The following is a 21438-nucleotide window of genomic DNA, read 5'->3' as shown; positions in this document are numbered from 1 at the left end:
GTTATTCTTTCAAAATGTTTATTTAATTGAAAATCTCTTTTCTCAGTTTTTATTACATAATCAGTTTTAAAAACATTAAATTTTAGAATTTTATAGATCTGTTCTTTATTTACTTTAGAAATTTCCCAGTCATCTATGACTTTTACAAAATCTTCCAAAATTAACTCATTTTTATTTATTATTCTTTTAATTTCAATTCGAAATTCACGAACCGCACAGAGCCCTAGAACATATACTAGAAACCGCACAACCATCCATAAGCTCATAGCAAAGTCCTGCAAAATAACACCAAAGCCTGCCTTAGAAGATTCAAGAATTTGCTTTAATAAAACCAGAACTCGGAGGGGTCCACGAAGACCAAAAAAGCTGAGCAGGATTTTGAAAACAGGTAGAACTCGACTGGGATCCCGACTACGATGGCCGATTCAGAAAAATCTTTCATAGCTTTGGAGATGGTGACAGAGGAGAGGGGTTCACCTGAGTGAGCTCACACACAACAATATTTCGAGATTTCCATATCTACCAGCAAAGCAGGCCAACCATCATCACTACTGACTGATCTCTCTGAGATGAACTTTGGAAGAGATTGTTCTAGCAATCTGTTTGAGAAACAAAACCAACCTCACCAGAAGTGATATCCAAATTTGAACTAAACCCGGAGAGCCAAGCATGATCACAAAACAGAAGCACATGTTCAACAGATTCTACTTTAGAATGACGAGGACAAAGAGATGATTCAGCACAATTTCGGCGGAACAATTTTATCTGGTGGCTAAAGAATTTTGGCAAGCTCTCCGTAGGAAGGAACAAATCTTTTTAGGGATTTTTTTGCAAAAAAAGTTTAAAAAAAAAAAAAAAACATTTTTCAAACTCTGATCCACGAGAAAAAAATTTTTGAGACAGAGTGAATGACATGGCTGTTAACTTCCTTTACGGTGCTCTAAGAATTTTCTGATTCCGCAGATTTTCACAAATTGAGATTTGTGGAAAGTTCGTATTACCACACTTGTTAAATGTATATTATATTAATTCAATTTATTTAATTTTATATTAAATATATATATAAATGTAATTATAAAAATATATTAATATTAATTATTTTAATATAATTAAAATTTAACATTATATTAATCATACATAAATTTATTTTAATAATTAAAATTATATATAAATATAACATTATAATTATATTTATTTTGAAAATAATATAATATATTTTATATTTAACCATAAAATTTATTATTTTTATTAGAATATAAATAAATAAATATTTATGAATTATAAAAACTATAAAAAATTATCTATAAATAATTAAAAATTAAAAAATATAATAAAAATAAAGCAATATAATTACAAATGATAAAGTAAAAAAATAATGCTAATGATATCCCAAATGTTTTTCCGTCCTACATGGGCGTCCCCTTCTTTCATGTGAACGTCGAGTTCTATATAGCCAGCGATTATCGTTTGTACCATCACCTTCAATAGCAGCAGGATTAATATTAAGATCAGGAGCCACCGAGTTAGGATCTTGTGATACAGTGTAATGCGATAGTGAATAGATATCATTAGATACAAAAGTGGAGTATTGCTGCCCCGATGTGTACTGTACAAAATTGACAGAGAATGATTATGCTCTTAGACTAGATGAAGGAATATTCACAGAATGTCCAGCCAAAAATGCATTAACACAACTGGCATGTCGTGCAAAAGTATCAAAAGTACTACCTATCGGAGTCTGCATCTAAAATGGATTATCTTAAATACCAACCTGTTGGAAAGACCACTGCGTCGGGGTTATATGATTACCTATAAATAATTAAAAATAAAAAATATAATAAAAATAAAGCAATATAATTACAAATGATAAAGTAAAAAAATAATGCTAACGATATCCCAAATGTCTTCCCGTGCTACATGGGCATCCCCTTCTTTCATGTAAACGTCGAGTTCTATATGGCCAGCGATTACCGTTTGTACCATCACCTTCAGGAGCAGCAGGATTAATATTAAGATCAGGAGCCACCGATTTCGGATCTTGTGATGCGGTGTAATGCGATAGTGAATAGATATCATTAGATACAAAAGTAGAGTATTGCTGCCCCGATGTGTACTGTACAAAATTGTCAAAGAATAGTTATGCTCTTAGGCTAGATGAAGGAATATTCACAGAATGTCTAGTCGAAAATACATTAACACAACTGGCATGTCGTGCAAAAGTATCAACAGTACTACCTATTGGGGTCTGCATCTGAAATGGATTATTTTAAATACCAGCCTGTTGGAAAGACCACTGCGTCGGGGTTATATGAGGTGGTGATATATAACTACCATGTGTCCATGTAGTATATTGTGATCCACCTTCTTGTGGAACACTAGGTCCTGCTGAAGGCTGCCCAACCTCACTAAATGATAGTGTGGAATGAAACGGGTGCCGGAATGATGACATTTGTCGGGACAGTAGTATGTACGTCAGCATCGGCTTCTTGGCGAGAGCTACGTCTACGCCTAGACTTCCTCGGTGAGTAAACATGCTCGTCAAGATCATCTGGCATAGGTTGCGCCCGAGATGCCGGCTGCGGTGGAGGTACCTCTGTTATTCGTTTCTCTTCCTCCATGGCATAGAATATGGTTGTTGTTTGTCTTTCAATAGAATATGTGCCCGGATTAGGAAACTGTCGATTAATCAAATATATATTCTCAATACCATCCTCATTTTGGCATTACAATAATTACACATTGATACGTTTAAAAAAATAAACATATAAAAATGTAATGAATAAAATATTACCACAGTGCCAATAGTTGCATCACGATGCAATATCCATTGACAAGAAACTCGTCTATACCATTCAGGTACTCTGAATGATAATGTAGTGGCTCATCTAATGGTGCTACTTCAACCAACCTCTGTCATCTATCTTTCATATGGTAATCCAACGCGCATGAATTGTAATCCAATTATTGTCAGATGATAATAGAGATGTAGTGTGAAGATCAACTGGCGTGGTGGATTTGGTATTAGTTGTTGCATGTCGAATTGGCGCAACACTCTATCAGGTTGATGCCATTCTACCATGTGGAAGCATATCAAGGGAACCACTGCTCTCCAAATGGCACGTCCTTGCATGCAATATAATGGTAATGATAAGGAGTTCATCGGAATATAGCTCCCATACCATTTGAAATTAAAAAAATATTTATTGCAAATTTTTAAGAAATATAATAGTAATCCAAGTATATTCCATAATTTATAGAATACAGTCACACATTCTATGAAATTTATAGCATATCTCTGTCAAGACATATGTCACGACTTGAGTGATACGTCGTGTCTTAGTTCACCAAAAATTATTATAAAAAAAAACACAAGAATTTAATATAAATGCGTAACATGCAAATTATAATAATGTCATAATAAGCATAAAATACTAACCAACTTCCCAATGGAGTGTTATTATGTGGGTCTCGTATATTTATATATGGTGATATTGAAATAAATCGATCTCATGTCCATATCTATAGGATGTGTAGAGCTCCATTTAATTGATACACTCTCGAATTAGTGGCCTGACAAAGTTCCCGATATAATCAAGCAAGACAAGCTGAATCACAACTATAATGCCTGCTTTATATAAATTAGCAATTAGAGGAGGTTCACCTTACTAGGATTCCTACCGGTGAATAGAGAACCCACAATGATCCGCAAAATGTAAGCACGGGCATATCTCTGAATCACTTCTTCATCAACATCATCTAGTAGCTCATTAAAATTTTCAAATAACCAACTTAGCAACAAGCTACCCACATTATATTAGCGAGAGGTACTAGTCCTAAAATATCTTGACAGTATATCATCCAATTGATAACAGAATTACCTACAACAGCATCTTCATCAATAAGTAGGCCCAAAATAATATCGATGTCCTATAGAGTAATTATACACTCTCCCACTGGCATCATAAATTTAACTAAATAGTTTTTCCCCATCTCCTAATATTTTTCCTATCCAAAATATTCACAACTTTTATATTTATAAATTTTTCCTACTATTATTTTATTATAACCCATACAATTTTTTTGTCAAAGCACCTTATATATATTAAATTTTTTAAATAACTAAATTTTCAGATTAATTATAAATAAATTAAATTTATTTCACCACTAAACAATATTTTAATATTTTTAATAAAATAAATTTAACTAATAATTTTTTCCATCTCCTAATATTTTTCCTACTCAAAATATTCACCAACTTTTATATTTATAAATTTTTCTTACTATTATTCTATTATAATCCCTACAATTTTTTATCACAACACTCTATATATATTAAATTTTTTAAATGACTAAATTTACATATTAATATAAATTTATTTCACCACTAAACAATACTTTATTTTTTAAATAAAAAAATTTAACTAAATAATTTTTTTTATCATCTATTAATATTTTTCCTACCCAAAATATTCACAACAACTTTTATATTTATAAATTTTTCATACTATTATTCTATTATAATCCATACAATTTTTTGTCACACCACCTTATATATATTAAATTTTTTAAATAATTAAATTTTCAGATTAATTATGAATAATATAAATTTATTTTACCACTAAATAATACTTTAATTTTTTAATAAAATATTTAACTAAATAATTTTTTCCCATCTCCTAATATTTTTCCTACCCAAAATATTCACAACTTTTATATTTATAAATTTTTTATACTATTATACTATTTTAATCTCTACAATTTCTTGTCATAATACCTGTATATATTAATTTTTTTTAAATAACTAAAATTTTAAATTAATTATGAATAATATAAATTTATTTCACCACTAAACAATACTTTACTTTTTTAATAAAATAAATTTAACTAAATAATTTTCCCCATTTCTTAATATTTTTCCTACCCAAAATATTTACAATAACTTTTATATTTATAAACTTTTCTTACTATTATACCATTTTAATCCCTACAATTTTTCGTCACAACACCCTATATATATTAAATTTTTTAAATAACTAAAATTTCAAATTAATTATTAATAATATAAATTTATTTCACCACCACACAATACTTTAATTTTTTTAATAAAATAAATTTAACTAAATAATTTTTCACTCATTTCTTAATATTTCTCTTACACAAAATATTCATAACAACATTTATATTTATAAATTTTTCCTACAATTATATTATTATAATCCCTTTTTTTTTTACAACACCCTATATATATATTAAATTTTTTAAATAACTAAATTTTCAGATTAATTATGAATAATATGAATTTATTTTACCACTAAATAATACTTTAATTTTTTAATAAAATAAATTTTACTAAATAATTATTTTCCTCATTTCCTAATACTTTTCCCACACAAAATATTCACAGCAACATTTATATTTATAAATTTTTTCTACTTTTATTAATTATTTATCCCTACAATGATTTGTCACCACAACCTATTTTTTTCATACATTTTTTATTTATTTATCACATTACTATAAATCAGGAAATTTTTTTACAGTTTCTTATATTACTTTTTATAATTTTAAATAAACACAACCATGCATTTTTTATTACAATACATACAAAATAAAATTTTTCAACATAAATATCTTACTAATTAATTATAAAAAATAATAAAATATAGCATACTTTTATAAATAATATATAATGACTTACTTTATGAAAAACGATCACAAATTTCACGCGTCTACGAATATCGTATCAGAAATAGTGAAAACTACAAAACACAAATTCTTTTTATTAATAAATTTTCGTTTATCTAAATTTCATTAAAAAAAATTAATATAAAACATACCTTTTTAGTTGAAAATTTCAACTCCGCCAATAAATTTTTTGATGATATAAAATAAATATAGCAGATTAATTTAAGAAGGTTTGAGAGAAATATTTAAAAGTGAGAAAATTTAGTTGATAAAGTTGGGAAGAGAGAAAAGGTAGATTAATTTGAAAGAGTTTGAGAGTGGACATAAATTTTTGCTGAGATGGGTTGGATTGGAAGGAGAGGAGAAATATTAAGGAGAGAAAATTTTATTTAGATGGGTTGGGAAGAAAGGAGAAATATTGAGAAAAAATTTTGTTAAAATGAGTCGGGAAGAGAAGAGAAATATTGAGAAAAAATATCAAACGATAGAAAAAGTAAGGGGTGGGGTGGGAAGGGGCGGTGGTGTTTATAGTGGGCGAGATTCTAATACCGCGCTTTAAAATCGCTCTGAAGGTCTTCTCTTCCGCACTTTGCAGAGCAGAAATCCTATCGCACTTCAAAAGTGCGGTAGAAGACTTTGAATTTCTACCGCACTTTTGAAGTGTGGTAGAGTTAACAGAAGGGCGTGCCTGCCTCCTGCTGACGGAGCAGAGATGGGTCTTGTCTCTACCCTCTCTGCTGACGGGGTAGAGACAAGACCCGTCTCTGCCCTCTCTGCTGACGGAGCAGAGATGGTCTTATTTCTGCTCTCTGCCAAGTGCAGGAATTTCTGCAACTCGCAGATTTTACCGCACCTCAAAAGTGCAATAGATGTATATAAAAAAAAATTAAAATTTTACCGCACTTTTGAAATGCGATAGAATATTTTTATTTAAAAAGAAAATTTTCTTTATTTACCGCATTCTTGGTACACGGTAAAACTTTATTAGTACGATAGACTCTACCACACTTCATAAGTGCGATAGAGAGCTGATTCACCCTAGTCCAGAAAATTTTTTTTCTCAAACCAGGGTTTCATAATTATTTTTTTTTAACCTTTTTTTTGCAAAAAGTCCTCTTTTTAGGCAAAGATAAGGACCACAAATGCTTCCAAAAGGCATGTGGTACATCCCTGGAGCTAGATGGTTGCAAGAGTGAGGCCCATGTGGCTTTAGCTTTTTTCCAAACATGATAGACCATTTTAGTGTACTAGTTCTTAAAGGATGCCAAATTAATTTCGGGTATCTTGGAATATGACTTGGGGATTTTAAGAATCGCCTTGCATTCATCAGGTCACATGATTAAATTTTAAAATCTTGGATGGAGGGGACCCAAGGACCATACCAAACATTAACAAAACATGGCCCTAATAGAGCACTCGCCAACATTCAAGAGAGATAGGATCGCCATGACATAATTCTCTTTATGGTCCTCCCATTACTAATAACTGCATAGTGGAATGAGGATATGCAATGATAAATCAATCTTACCCACAAATCACTGAGAAAACAACCTCCTTTATCTCCTCCTCCCTCACTAGTTTATAGATATTGGTATTTATTTCTTTTGAAACTAAGGATAGGGGTGAGTAGTATTCGGTTTAAACCGAAATAACTGACCGAACCGATTAATTTTGAAAATTTGGTTTGATTTTATTTTTTATTCGGTTCAGATTTAATTTTTTTAAAAATCAATGATTTCGGTTCGGTTCGGTTCGGTTTTAGATCCAAAAATTTCGATTAAACCGAACAGAACCGAAATCACCAATACTACGTCATTTCATTTTCAATAGTTCCTTTATTTGCCTTAGATCTAAAAGTCATCTCGTTCTCATCCACAGCCCACAGAGTCAAGCATTCACGCTATTCCTTCCAGATTTCAAGCCACCTTCTCTCACCTCACACTCACAGTGCATGTTCCTCCATCCACCACTTTCAGCGGCGCTTCCACTGTCCAATCTCCACTCTCCTCCCCGCGACATCGACTGATTGACCATCGCCAGGTAACTCAGCTTGTAAGTTGCAGCTGCATGACTCAGCGATGCCGACTCCTCCTTGCCTCAATCCTCCATCGCTCTCTAGTCTCTCTCTCCATGCAATCGTCGACGCCGCATCAGCCATCACCTATCGCTGTTGTCGTGTGCTGTTGTATGACTTGTGTCGTACATCTGCATCATTGTCGTGCGGTTGTACATCTCTCATGCCTTCTAGGAGGAAATTGGCTTGCTCGCTACTAGGGCTTAGTTGTACAGCTAGGTAATCAACTTGATCCATTTTTACTACATTAACCGATTGAACCGATCGAATCGAACGAACCAGATCGGTTCAAAATCAAAATAACTGAACTTAAAAATCTCATTTCAAAAAAAAAAAAAAGTTTAAAAATCGATTTAATCGATTGAACCGACCGAATTGAACCGAATCAGATCGATTCGGTTCGATTCGATTATTCCTCTTATTCAATTCGATTCAGTTTTTATAAAATTATTCAATTCGATTTTTAATTATTTTAATTTGATTCGATTTTAAATCAAACCGACCGAATGCTCACCCTAACGAAGGAATGTGTTGAAAGATATCCTCATAATGGCCCACTTTGGAAGATATTGATAAAAAATCAATAGCTTCCTGCTGAATTTCATCCTCGTAAACAGCCCACACTGTGGTCAGCTTATTTCTCCTTCCTTTTAGTCGTGTTTTACTAGTGTTTTTTTTTTAACAACAAGGCCATGGAATACCTCGGGTGCATTATTCAGTTATGAATTTCGGTTATTTTGGTAGAAATATATCCAATTCGATTATTGATTAAAGTAATTTATTTTTCGGTTATCGATTCGTCACTTACAATTGAATTTCGATTAATATATTATTATGATTTTATTACTAAAATGTTATTTATAATTAGCATTTTTATAATTTTACTAATTTTATATTCACTATTTTACTGAAATAAGTTATAATTATTATTTATATATATAAAAGGTTATTATTATATTTTTTATTTATATAATTAATTAATAATATAAATGTAATTTTTATTTAATTTTAATCAATTCGATTAATTAATAATATAAATATTTTAGTTTCGATGAAATTCAGTTTCTTTTAATTTTGTTTTACTTCTCTATTAATATTTTAAAAGTCAGTAAAATTTCGGTTAGTTAGGATTTTCATGAAACAATTTTTTATTGTTTAATTTTAATTTTAAAAATAAAATATATTAATAAATTTATATATAAAAGTCTCAATAAAAATATTAAATCGTGAAAAATGATTTTTTTTAAGAAAAGAAAGTCATTTTCTTTAAAAACACTTAATCTTTTTTATCAATAAAATATTTTTTATTGATTATATTTTTTGAGTGTGCTAAATCGACAATATATGAAAAATATTTTTAAAAAAATTTTTTTTCTGTAAAATAAATGAAACCTAAATAAATTATTAACTTTAAAAGTTAAATATTTATGTTTTTTTGGTAATTTTATTCAAACATTCCATTTTGATAATTTAGTTTAAAATTGAAATGTCACAAAGTTTAACCTAATTTGAAATTAGAGTTAGGGCATACGTGTGACTTTTTTATTATTAAATGTAAACTTTATTTTTTGATACTAATTGCCCTTAATATAATATAATTTTGATAATTTAGTTTAAAATTGAAATGTCATAAACTTTAACCTAATTTGAAACTAGAGTTAGGGGAGTATTTTTATGAAGTGGCATACATGTGACTATTATTAAATGTAAACCTTATTTTTTGGATACTAATTTTCCTTAATATAATAAAGCATAATTGTCAAAATGGAATACGTCAATTTAATTATAAAAATATTAAAGTTTATCATAGAAGTGGTGAAACAAGTATAAAAAATAATATATTTTATTTTTATTGCTATATCTCGCTCAAAAATATTTTAATACTAAGAAAAGTGTGTGAGAGTAATGAGAAAGACGATATTAAGAGTTAGAGATTTTATGTTTATGTTTTTTTTTTATGTTCTGTTAATTTGTTTTCTTCTTTTAATCGTATTTTGTACGAAGACAATGTAAAATTAATATAATAGTAAGTCTTGATTTTGATTGTGACATCGCTATCACCTTTATGTATCAATGTAATTGTTATGTTTTATGTATATTTTTCCTTTACTTTTGACACGACTGTTTTAGACTATATTTCATGAAAAAACTTTTTCATACAAGCAGGGGCGGAGGGAGGGTACGGCAAGGAGGCACGTGCCGTACCGACGACCGGAAAATGCTTTGAAGGGAATGAAGGTGCCGCAGCGGCGCAGTCGGTGGTGCCGCAGCGGTACAGCCGGTGGTGCCCTACCAAAGGGAAGCTCCTGTCTCCGCCATAGCATACAAGTACATTTAGTTTTCGAGAGATTAGATGATATTTTTCATTTAGAGGTTATTTAGAGGTTATTTTGCATACTTTTGTCAAGTGTATCTCTAGGGTGAGCTTCTTTTGTTGAAAGTTATTTTTTTCCACTGTGAACTCTCATTCTCTTTTTAGTATGTCGCAGTTTTTCAGTATCGATTGTCACTTGATTCCTTTCTGTTTGGTATTTGATTTTGATTGATAATATCTGTAGTTTTAGCTAAACGAGTATAGTTCTCTTAGCTGCGATGGTGTCTAGATTGATGGTAGTGCTGGTCAACAGTTTTGTTCTAGGTGGTGCAAAGCAAGTGTTTTATTTTTCAGTGGTGTAAGTGGTTTTTATCTTCTCTTTTCTTAGGTTGGGATGGATTTAGGGTTTAGTTGTATTGTTCAGGTATAATTTGCCTTTACTAATTGGATTGGACTTTACTAATAAGACCAGTATTACATCACTTGTTTGTATCTTTTGCCTATTTTAGACATGAAAATGCAATCTCCATTGCATGGACAAAAATATTAGTCCATTTTCATAATCATTTTTAAAGATTCACATTAAGACAGTAGATGCAGTTCCAACATCCTCGATTATATTGCACCATGAATTTTTTTTTTTTTTTATTTGCCAAGTGTATCTCTGGGGTGAACAGAATTTATCTTATTTTATTTTACTGGGCACATGTAGATGAAGTAAGCCAGTAACCAAGCGACTAGCCAATAACGTAACAGCAATAGCATTTGGCAGCCACTTCCACCAGCATGCTCTATTCATCTTTCGGTAGAACAGAAAATTGTAAAGGGAAAATTACTTTGTCTTTTGAGTAATAAAAAATATAAAGACAAAAAATATTATCTCTAAAATAAATTCAAATAAAAAATATGAAAGGCCCTTCCAACGTACTCGATTATATTGCACCATGAAATTTTTTAATGAAATTTATTAAATATGTTTTAAGTCCTTCAACATTGATAGGGATGCCTGCCTGCACACACAAATATTATATATCCATAAAGTAGAAATTCAAATTTTACACAAAAATATCCCCCAATAGTCATTGCTAAGATAAAAGAGGAAAAAGAAGGGGGGAAAATCTATTAGAAGAAATAAATTCAACCTCCAAATACCAATGGAATCACCGGTTCAACTCCCATTTAAATATACACAAGGACCACACCAAGTAGTCATCTAACCACGTATTGACGCCCGAGGAACAGCAGGTAAACCTAGTTCATCTTCAGTCTGTACAAACATTATAATCCAAAAAATACCAAAATTAGATGATAATGAGCTATACAATCATTAAATTATATATTTGTAGATGATTAATTAAAAATGTATAAAATGAATATACAAACTTAGATGCATTTTTTTTTTTTGGGTATAATAATGATTAAGTAAATATTTGGCTGACTTACGAAATTTAGCTTTTAAGCATTAAGTGCTTATAAGTTAATTTAAACTTATAAGCACTTTTCAATTTTAAATTGTTACATGTTTGGTATTTATACTTATAAGTGATAGAGAAAAGTTGATGTGTTTAGTTAAAAATAATTTATAAGCTCATTTATTATGAAAATAACTTAAAAGGAAAAAAGTTATTATACATTAAATGAGAGTGTACATTGTAATGTTAAATTTTTAATAATGATAATACAGTAATTTAATTAGTCAAAGTGAGTATCAAAATAAAAGAAACCAATAACAATTACTATGTACAAAATGGGGGGCCTTTGGTTAATCAAACTGAACCAAACTGAAATTAAAAGAAAACAGAACTTTAACTGAAACCAAAATGTTGGTCGATTATAACTTACAACCTAGTTAACTGAAATAAAATAAAAATTATAACCATTAATAAGTTAAACAGTTAAATAATAGTAACTTTAATTTATAAAAATAATAATTATAACTTATCTTAGCCAAATGATGATTATAAATTTAATATTATTAATAAAATTATAAAAATAATAATCATAAATAATATTTTATTAACAAAATTATAATAAACATATTAATTAATAGAACTTCAGTAATTTCAAAGATAATGGATCCAATAACCCAAAATCGATTTAGATTTAAGTCGATCTATAATCCATGAGCAAATGGTTACAGGAGGACAGCATGATTTTTTGTTTATTTTATCTTATTTTATTTTATTGGGCACATGCAGATGCAGTAAGCCAGTAATCAAGCGACTAGCCAATAACATAACAGCAATAGCATTTGGCAGCCACTTCCACCAGCATGCTCTATTCATCTTTCAGTAGAACAGAAAATTGTAAAGGGCAAATTACTTTTAGTCCTTGAGCAATGCCAAAATTAACATATATGTCTTTTAATTTTAAATTTAGTTCTTATATTTTGACTTTATCAAATTGAAAGTCCCTCCACTCAAATTTTCGTTAATTATATGAGAAATTACCAAAAAATTTTAAAGATATACTAATCTTTCATCCTTAGATTATGTTAAAACTAACATTTGCATACTTCTTCAGTTTGACGGAGTCACATTATAGGTAATAAACTATTGAATTTTTAAAATAGAAGCACATATCTATTAATTTTGGTGTAACTCAATGATGAAAAAGTAATTTACCAATAGTAAATTAAATGTCATGTTTACCTGCGCATTATTTCTACCCGCTGCTGCTGCTGCCTGTCCTATTGGTGCTGAGGGTAAGTTGAGTTCTGAATCCAAATCAGGTTCCTTATCAGGTTGGAGATAAGAAGGTACACCATCAGATTCAGTTTCCATTCCCATGTCTGCTTCCAGTGCATCAAGTTCTGCGATGCAGAGTTCAATCAGCAAACTAATACCCAATACAAGCGCATGAAACATTTTCCTCTCAATTAATGCGTGGATAGATGTTTCCAATTGACAGCATGGGAGAAAAGGAAGTTACAAAAACCAGGAAAAGAAACTGTTAAATGCTACTGAAATGATAGCATTGCAATTTTTTAGTCCCATTGGAATGATCGAGCAATTAATACATTTTATAGAAAGAGCAATTTACTCTGAATTCTCACGAACATCAAATAGATGGGGAAGTTAAAACAAAAATTTGAAACGTGCCCAAAAATTATGTATCAGCTTGATCCTTTAGTTGTAAACTAAACTTACCTCCCATGAGTTCATCCTCATCAATATCATCGGGAACATTATAGCTTCTACCCAGGGTCTCTTGGATTTCATTACTCACATCCATCAAGTCCATCATCTCATCTTGCAAACTCTACAAATTAAAAATGTAAATTTAGCACCATAAATTCCCTCAAGAAGCCAACGTGAAATTAACAAGAGAATTTAGCAGCACGACAAATTGAAAGAGCATATACATCTATGTCTTGGATCTTCACAGTTTTCATCATTCCTTTCAACTCCTTGTTGGCAGATTTCAAAGCTGTCATCTGACAAGAACAAAAAACATTCAATTAAGAAAATCATATATTAGTAATCAGTGTCGCCAAAATAGCTCCAGGAAATATCTCCTTCTAAACAAATGGTTATGCAAAGTAAAGGTATAAGAAGACACCAGAATATTAGTAACCAGTGTCATCAAAATGGCTCCAGTAAATATCTCCTAAACAAATGGATATGCAAAGTAAAGGTATAAGAAGACACTCCAATATTTAATTGCATATTTTAAAAGTAGCCCTTCCCTAGTCATATTTTCATTTCCTTCCTCACCCAAGGTAGGCAGCAGGTTCCAATCAGTGTACAAAACTACAAATACAGCTCCACCTTGACAGCCTTGAAGCATGAACCTTTGTATGCTACCAAGAATATTTCAAGGTGAATACTCCATAGCCCAATGCACACAGTTGATTTAGCATATGATAAATCTTCAACGGTGGGTATAAAAGAATTCCTATTATTTAATGTGAGTTGCTGAGTGCCTTACAATTTTATTTTATAAGTAAAATATGGCGTTAAGTTGCAACTTTACAATTATTATCACTACTATTTCAAATAGAATAACTATTTCTACATTTCAGCCCTACTTAGGCTGGCAGCTGAGTTGACTATTAGTTGCTCACATTGGTGATGATATTAATTACTTCTGTTAGCTAGCAATTTATCATGAATTACTTTTTACTTATTGGTTAAGTTACAATTACTGTATATAATGACAAATATCAACATTTTATTTTAAAAAAAGTGACAAATTTTACTTTCTTTGTTATATGCAGATCTCCTAAAACCAAATTCAATAATCAACTCAATAAATAGTCCAAAAGTAATGTTTATAAAACAGATTATCAGTTTCCTAGGTAGAATGGCCCAAACATTACCATATAATATTTTGATTTTAATGTAAAATTTATTAAAACTTAGATGAACACTCTTTGGGAATTTTATTAGATTAATGGCGAGTATGTAGGCATAAGACTTGCCACCATTATGGGCAACTGAGTTGGGATGTATCCCAGACTTTTGCATAGCGAGGAGACTGTTTCCTTAGATCAAATGTGAAGTCCTAGTAAAAAATTCAAAAATAAACAAGCACTGTTCCCAATTCATATAAAAGTTATAGACAAAACAAATGGAAAATTCAACTGGTTGCAGAACAATTATTGGAGAATTCAGATCACCAAACTGGAAATACATCGCATGGATCCTCAAATTGGATAATTGTGCACCATTAAATTCATGTCCAGAAACTAAATCAATATCCAAACTGATTAAACCACTAAAAGAAAACAAACCATATCTCAGTTGGAATTCATGAAATTTATGCTTAAGCATGCCGATAAATAATGATGCTTATATTACATCATAATTTTCCACTCTAGAGTACAGGTCTGGTTGTCCCATACCTTGTCTCTGTTTGGTGTATTCAAAATTTGGCTTCAATAATACCTTCATCTTTCAACTCTCATTGTTGTACTGACTAGCTATTAAGAGACACTAAAGCAACTGGGTACCTTATGGTCTTAGGTGAGAGGTGAAGGCCATTTTGAAGTGAGGCGCCATAGCCTTTGTCTGTTTGTATTATATATATATATATAAGTCATATTTATGTAGATATTGTACTATTCTCTTGCTAATTAGTGAGCATAAATACAAGGCTAGTACCTAAAATTTAGTTATCCAAACAGCGAATTCAAAAGGAAACTATAAATTAGAGTTTGGTGTTTAAAAAGCAAGGAAAAAATAAGCCAGCCCCGTTATTTTCAGAGGCAGCACCTCGCCGTACCTCATGCCTCTAGCCAGGCAAGGCACTCACCTCTTGCAAGAGGCCTCGCCTCATCCCTCACCTTGCCTGGCGCCTTTAATCTAATTCTTCTTACCACATAGAAAAGAAGATTGTCTACATGCTCATCAGAAAAAGAAAGGAAGTGTGTAATTTATGGAGACTCTTCACTTGCCTTTTTTTCTGGGTTCATTTATTAGAATATTTACTATGAAAAGCTTTGTGGTAGCTAAGGGCTAGTTAAGAAGTAGTTAGGAGTGTTAGAGGAAGAATAAAGTTGTAACATAAGATCAGAAGGGTGGGAACAGTTATGCTACTATTAGCTACATAAGCTGTATAAATACAGCTATTGTGAACTGCTGTTGACTATGATAAGAGATACAACATTCCAGAATATTCTATCTACCTCCTGCTCCATTCCCATTTCTTCTTCTTCTTTCTTTCCTTTCTATCTTCTATAAGCAAGAAGAGGAGCTAGGGATCAAGAACCTAACAAAATATTCCCTCTGTCTCATAATTTTTGTCCACTTTGTTTTTTCAAATAGATAAAGAAATGATAGTTATTATAGCTAAATAATAAATTTTTTTACTAATTTTCCAATTATACCCATATTTAAGTTTTACTGAAACAATAAAATCATTATTAATAACATATGTTTTGAATTAAATGTTAGAGATAATTTACATTCTTATTTGAAAAAAAAATAATAATAATTACTAAGGGATTGTTGAAAATAAGATAAAATTAAATAGGCTACAATAGCCAATTTATATGTTAACCATAATGTAAAACAAGAAAGCGGACAACTATTTGGGACAGCCAAAAATGGAAAGTTGGACAAAAATTAGGGGATGGAGGGATTACATGCTTATCTATAATTTGATCAATTAATCATTTAATACCAGGTAATTAGAAAAAGCTTTCTTTGTTTCATTAATCAATTGATTCAGGTTAAAACAAACAAAATTGGAAGGATTAACGCACGACGATGATAATAATAAGTAACATTTTAAAAAAAAATGTAATTATTTCTTCCCTACTGCAAGTTAATGAAGGAGGACACTATCCCATGTTAATGGGATGCAAAGCATGTGGAGTAGTTGAAGGTTTAATAAACTTTTAGGTTGAAAAGAAATGGACTATTCCACTTTCACTATGCAGGTGAAGGCCAGGACATGTACCATAAAATTCAAACATGCAGGCGGACAAAAGCGATGCACTAATCCTAATGATAAATATTTCCTCCACCCTGACATGAATTGCATTTAAATAGCAACCATTGATAACTTCATGCTACACTGATATCAGCTTAAGGAGACATTACGAGGCCCTTATATTTCATCTGAAAATAAATTTGAAATTAATGAAAAAGTGTGAGGACATACAGTTTGTTGAGCATCTTTAATACCCTCAGAAGCAAATGCAACTTGATCAAGGTTGAACGTTTGGTTGTAAAGCATGTCCCGTTGTCCTTCATACCTGTGGAATAGCTTGCAAATTTTAGAAATAGTGGACTGAAATAATACATAAAAACAAGCATGTAGTATGGTCCTAGTAGCAAAATAATATTAATTAATTCTACTCCATTAAACAATGTATCTCAGACTTCATTACTGCACAATAACATGGAGATAATTTATCCACCAACACTGAGCTACCAAAGTAAATAGTTACCATGACGATTCTTTTTTCCAACTGGATCAATGACAGACATCTGAAAAAGAAACTAATAAAAAGCTGATATGGAGCAATTTTGCATCCTAATTAGCAGTCAAATGCCTACTTTTGCCCTGCTCACGCATCAAAGAGGTCGTTTGTGTTTTCCCTTCTTACCTCCCCAGTATCTCTCTTACTTGCTCTTTGTTTTGTTAATTCAAAGATCCTTGAAATATATTCTTTATCTACATCTATCAATTGGCATCATCATCGTCTTTTGCTTTCTTTTCTTCAACTACAGTTTCAGCTCTCCATTTTAGGCTCAATAAAATGCCCAAAAACTTGAATCTGAGAAAGCGGCACTGACTCCAGATCATGTAACAATGAAATTAAATTTCTAAATGCCATGGCTCTCCAACTGAAACAGACAAATTCAATCTATCTTTTCTTGCAATATAATTTGTTGGATAGATCATTTGAAGGGGGAATTTAGGGACTCTCATGAGGATCTTCTAGATTATAACTCCATCAGAGTCATAAATTGAGCAATAAGGGTTCTGAAAACCAAAAAAGAGATGCATAGAGGTCCCATTTGTGTATCTCTTAAAATCAATCATGAGTATGAACTCTAGATACATGTGGAAACAGGTAGCAATGCTTTGGTGTTCGCCATGGTGATTAGGTTTGGGGGGAGAGAGAGAGAGAGAGAGAGAGAGAGACTGTAAAGGATTCAGAATAATAGACTATTAATAGAGAAAAGATCAGAAAGATATTTAATTTGTAGATCATTGATAAAGCGGCTCAGAGCAGAGAGAGAGAGACTAAGAGGATTAATGACTTGGATAGAACAATTGGCTTCCATGAAAATGAATTCTACTCGCAACCCTAGAAACTGACTAGGATGATACATCAGCAATGCAATACATCAGATGAACAATTCTGAACCAGGGAGTTGCTTACAACAGATTGTTTATTACTGTGGTATGTTTGAACAAATGGAACTTCAATGAAGTGAAGTGACTAGTTTCGTCACCACTAATATGATCTATCCTAATAGATTTATCACAAAAATGATTAATTGAAGTCATTGACTCAAATAATAGATAAATGAAAGTAACACTAGTTTCTTTTTATGAGTTCTGCAATAGAGCCAAAAATTGCCAGAGAATCTTCAGATAAATCTAAAATTTCTATGTAGAGGGTGTCCCAATTTACATTGGCTCCCATTTGTGGAGGATCAAAGGAATGTCATCTATTGTATGCTTCTTCCAACCTTTTCCAGAAATGCTACTTCTACAAGTCAAATCCTTGACCAAAATTTGCATCTATAACTTCGAAGCATAGTGCTTTAAAGGCATCATAATACTTTCTAACGCATAAAGCTCATCTTACTGGAACAAAGCAGAATGTCTACTTTCCACAGTAATCCATATAAAAATGACATGGTAGGTTAAATAATTGGTTGAAACATCAATTTCCATATTGAAGTCAATTACTAGAATAAACACCTCATAAGGAATTGTCATCTACAGAAGTAGTTTAGAAAATTAGGATTTAGACAAGAGCACAAGATACCAGAATAAGCAACCCAGATGTCCTCGCTAAAACAATGAAATTCATTCAGGCCAGGGTTTTACTAAGAGTACGAATAGAGTAGGGCTTATAGATTAATTTAGATAGAAAGGGACACACTTTATCAGGAAAAAAATTCTTGAATTTAAATAAAAAGCTAAGGAAACAGGAGCTAAAGGATGATGAGGAATGTTGAAATACAGTAGCATGCTGAAAAGTTCCGCAATGAGAAAGATAAAGTTCATAGATAGAATAATTAGTCAAAAGCATGTTGAATTTTGAGGACTATTTCAAAAATGTATGCAATACCCAAGAAGTGAAACTAGGCATTGACATAATATTAACTTCATTCACACGTTAGTAGTTTAGAGATACAAGGTGTGAAATACCTATCTCTTAATCATATATAATTAGAGTGCCTTACACAGAAAAAAGCTCCTGATGTTCAGTCTGAAGTTTAAACCAGGTACACTAATAGAATACAGAATCTGAACCACATATAATCTAGCCTGACATGAGTCTCATATAAGTTGATTAGAGATGCTAAGTACATTGAATAATGATCAGAACATCCTATGGTTGTTAGAGATTACAATTATTCAAAAGTAGTTCCTATTATACATCCTTTCTTCCTAGTATAGTGGAGAAAAGAATACAGCTAGTTATCACCAGCTGCATTTGAAATGATCTACTTGCACAGAAAAATTCAAAACATCTCACATTGAATTAAGAAAAAAAAAAAATCCCAAAATACTTCTATTGACTATATCAAAATTAGTTTAATCGTATTTATTGTACAATATATGCACAAACACACAAAATCCCTAGGACTTCTGGGAGTATATGCGGCTATGGATCATCAGTATAGCATGGCAAGTCAGAAGCAAATTGTGGTACTAAAATTACATAAAAGAGCAAAGATGATACTCACATTCTCTTTTGTTTAAGAACCCTCATAGCCCGAGCTTTTACAGCCTCTTGAGCAGGTCCAGGTCGTGTTTTCTTAATCTGTTCCCTATACCTACTGAGCTCTGCATCAAGCTTTTTGATCTTATCATCCACAGAATCACCTCTTTTATTGATCTAATGAAGGAACCAATTTAAATTACCATTTCAGGAAAAAAATTAGGAAGAGTATACCAGAAAGAAAACCCTAATCATTGCAAACATAACATATCCAGCAACTGTTGCAAATTTTCTATGATTAAGGTACTTCCGATTGCAAATTTAAACTCGAAAATGCTAAATTACGAAAATCTAAGTAAACTGAAATAAAATCTACCCCAATCTAATCCATAAAAGAAGATGTCAACTGCAAATTGGAAACGACAACTTGAAAATTTTGAATCTATAAAGGTACTTCAGATTAAAATTTCCATAACCAAACAATCTTAAATTAAGGAAAAATATACAAAATCAAATAGAAGGGAGTGAGAGCGAAACCCTATCGGAAGCGTCTTGAATAGAAGGAGGAGGTTCTTTGTCTTTCTTAACGCCAAAGACTCTCCTCATTTTCTTCTTCTTCTTCTTTGTTTAGAGAACTATTTGAAGTTGTAACGAAAATGGGCAAGAAGATGGCTTGTGGTTTTTTATCTCCTCTTTTACGTTTACTCGTCAAGAAGTTTCGAATAATTTAAAAAAAAAAAAAAAAAAAAAAAACTTGGGAATAAGTTTCCTAGCGTTTGACCCACTGATTTTGACGATTTTTTCTTTGGAAAAAAAAAAAAAAACAAAAACTAGGCGATTTTTTCAAAAAACCGGAAAGGACCGATCAAAATGAACTTTCCTTGTGCTTGTGCTTGTGCTTGTGCTTTTAGCTACAATTGGTAGCGGATATCAGCCCATTTTCATTCTCAATGCTTAATTTTAATTTTCTTTTAATAACTCTTTCAATTTTAGTTTAAATATTATTTAAACTTCCACCAATGATTTAATTCTTTCTAATTAAAATTTAATAGATTTTAGATATTTACAACAATGATCTATTTACATTAATCACACAATTTTTTATTATTTTTAATTATCAAATATAAACTTTTAACATTTTTTTAAATAGAATTAGAATTTTTTTTTGCTTTTTTTATCCATTTAATTTTTATAGAATTAAATATTAAATAATTAAATATTTAACATTAACTAAATTGAATTAACTCGGAAATTTTTAAATATTATTATAAATACTATTAATTTTAATTTTAATTATATTTTATTAAATATTATTATTATTTTCATATTATAAGCTACTATTATTAAATATAATTTAAATATTTTATTTAGTTAAAATATTTATTTAATATTGTATTTAAAAAATAAAATAAAATATATGTAATTAATAACAAATTTAAAATGAACTAGTTTAGCTGCCTAGCTTTTTTGCTTTTCGATTAGTTTATATACCTAGCAATTAACATGATTATAAAAGTTTTAAGAAAGAAATTGGTTTATGATAATTTAATTAAAATTGAAGAAATTTTATGAAAGAAATTAATATTGAGTGATCAAATTAAAAATATAATCAAATTTGAGGGACTGCGAGTAAAAATTACTAGAGTAATAACTTATAATTGTCTAGTTTAACTGATTCGAAATGCTTCTGTCTATCCATCAATTATAATTAGCTTTTTAAAAATTTACTAAACACCTTTGTTTGCATATTTAGATATCTACTAAAAATATAAACGAACTAAATTATTTGTAAGAATATTCGATTTGATAAAAATTTAATTAAGCTCGAATTATTTTTTTAAATGAGTTTAAAACTTTAATTTTTTGTCTCATTTAGTAAATAAGTGAAAATTGAGATCAACCGTATTCGGCTAGTTAAAACTTATAAACTTAATTGATTCATTGAATGGCCTTGTAAATAGGCTAGTTGAGTAAGCTTAGCTCAATGTTGAAAAATGAGCTCGAGTT

At 30.6% G+C, this 21438-nt stretch overlaps 1 protein-coding gene across 1 annotated transcript; it reads right to left on the bottom strand.

The window, feature by feature from the left end:
- Positions 1-11010: 11010 nt before the first annotated feature.
- On the bottom strand, positions 11011-20129 carry LOC110625334 (vacuolar protein sorting-associated protein 60.2). Its single transcript, XM_021770950.2, has 7 exons — positions 19969-20129; positions 19457-19608; positions 16683-16776; positions 13438-13509; positions 13223-13334; positions 12725-12885; positions 11011-11340 (listed from the first exon to the last, which is right to left on the bottom strand). Exons 1-7 carry the CDS (start codon positions 20035-20037, stop codon positions 11287-11289), a joined length of 714 nt encoding a protein of 237 aa, XP_021626642.1. The 5' UTR covers positions 20038-20129; the 3' UTR covers positions 11011-11286.
- Between the last annotated feature and the right edge of the window lie 1309 nt (positions 20130-21438).

This window comes from Manihot esculenta, chromosome 10 (genome assembly GCF_001659605.2).
Source record: "Manihot esculenta cultivar AM560-2 chromosome 10, M.esculenta_v8, whole genome shotgun sequence".
NCBI lineage: Eukaryota > Viridiplantae > Streptophyta > Magnoliopsida > Malpighiales > Euphorbiaceae > Manihot > Manihot esculenta.
Note: the sequence above shows the minus strand (reverse complement) of the source record. Positions and strands in the feature narration are given on the sequence as shown.

Bases quoted from the DNA above. Each gene is read 5' to 3' on its own strand.
- LOC110625334 (XM_021770950.2), bottom strand. From the start codon at position 20,037: ATGAGGAGAGTCTTTGGCGTTAAGAAAGACAAAGAACCTCCTCCTTCT. The intron at 13,510-16,682 runs GTATGTCCTCAC...TGTTCTTGTCAG, and splicing joins TTAAAGATGCTCAACAAACT to ATGACAGCTTTGAAATCTGC. The intron at 13,335-13,437 runs GTATATGCTCTT...TTTAATTTGTAG, and splicing joins TGAAGATCCAAGACATAGAT to AGTTTGCAAGATGAGATGAT.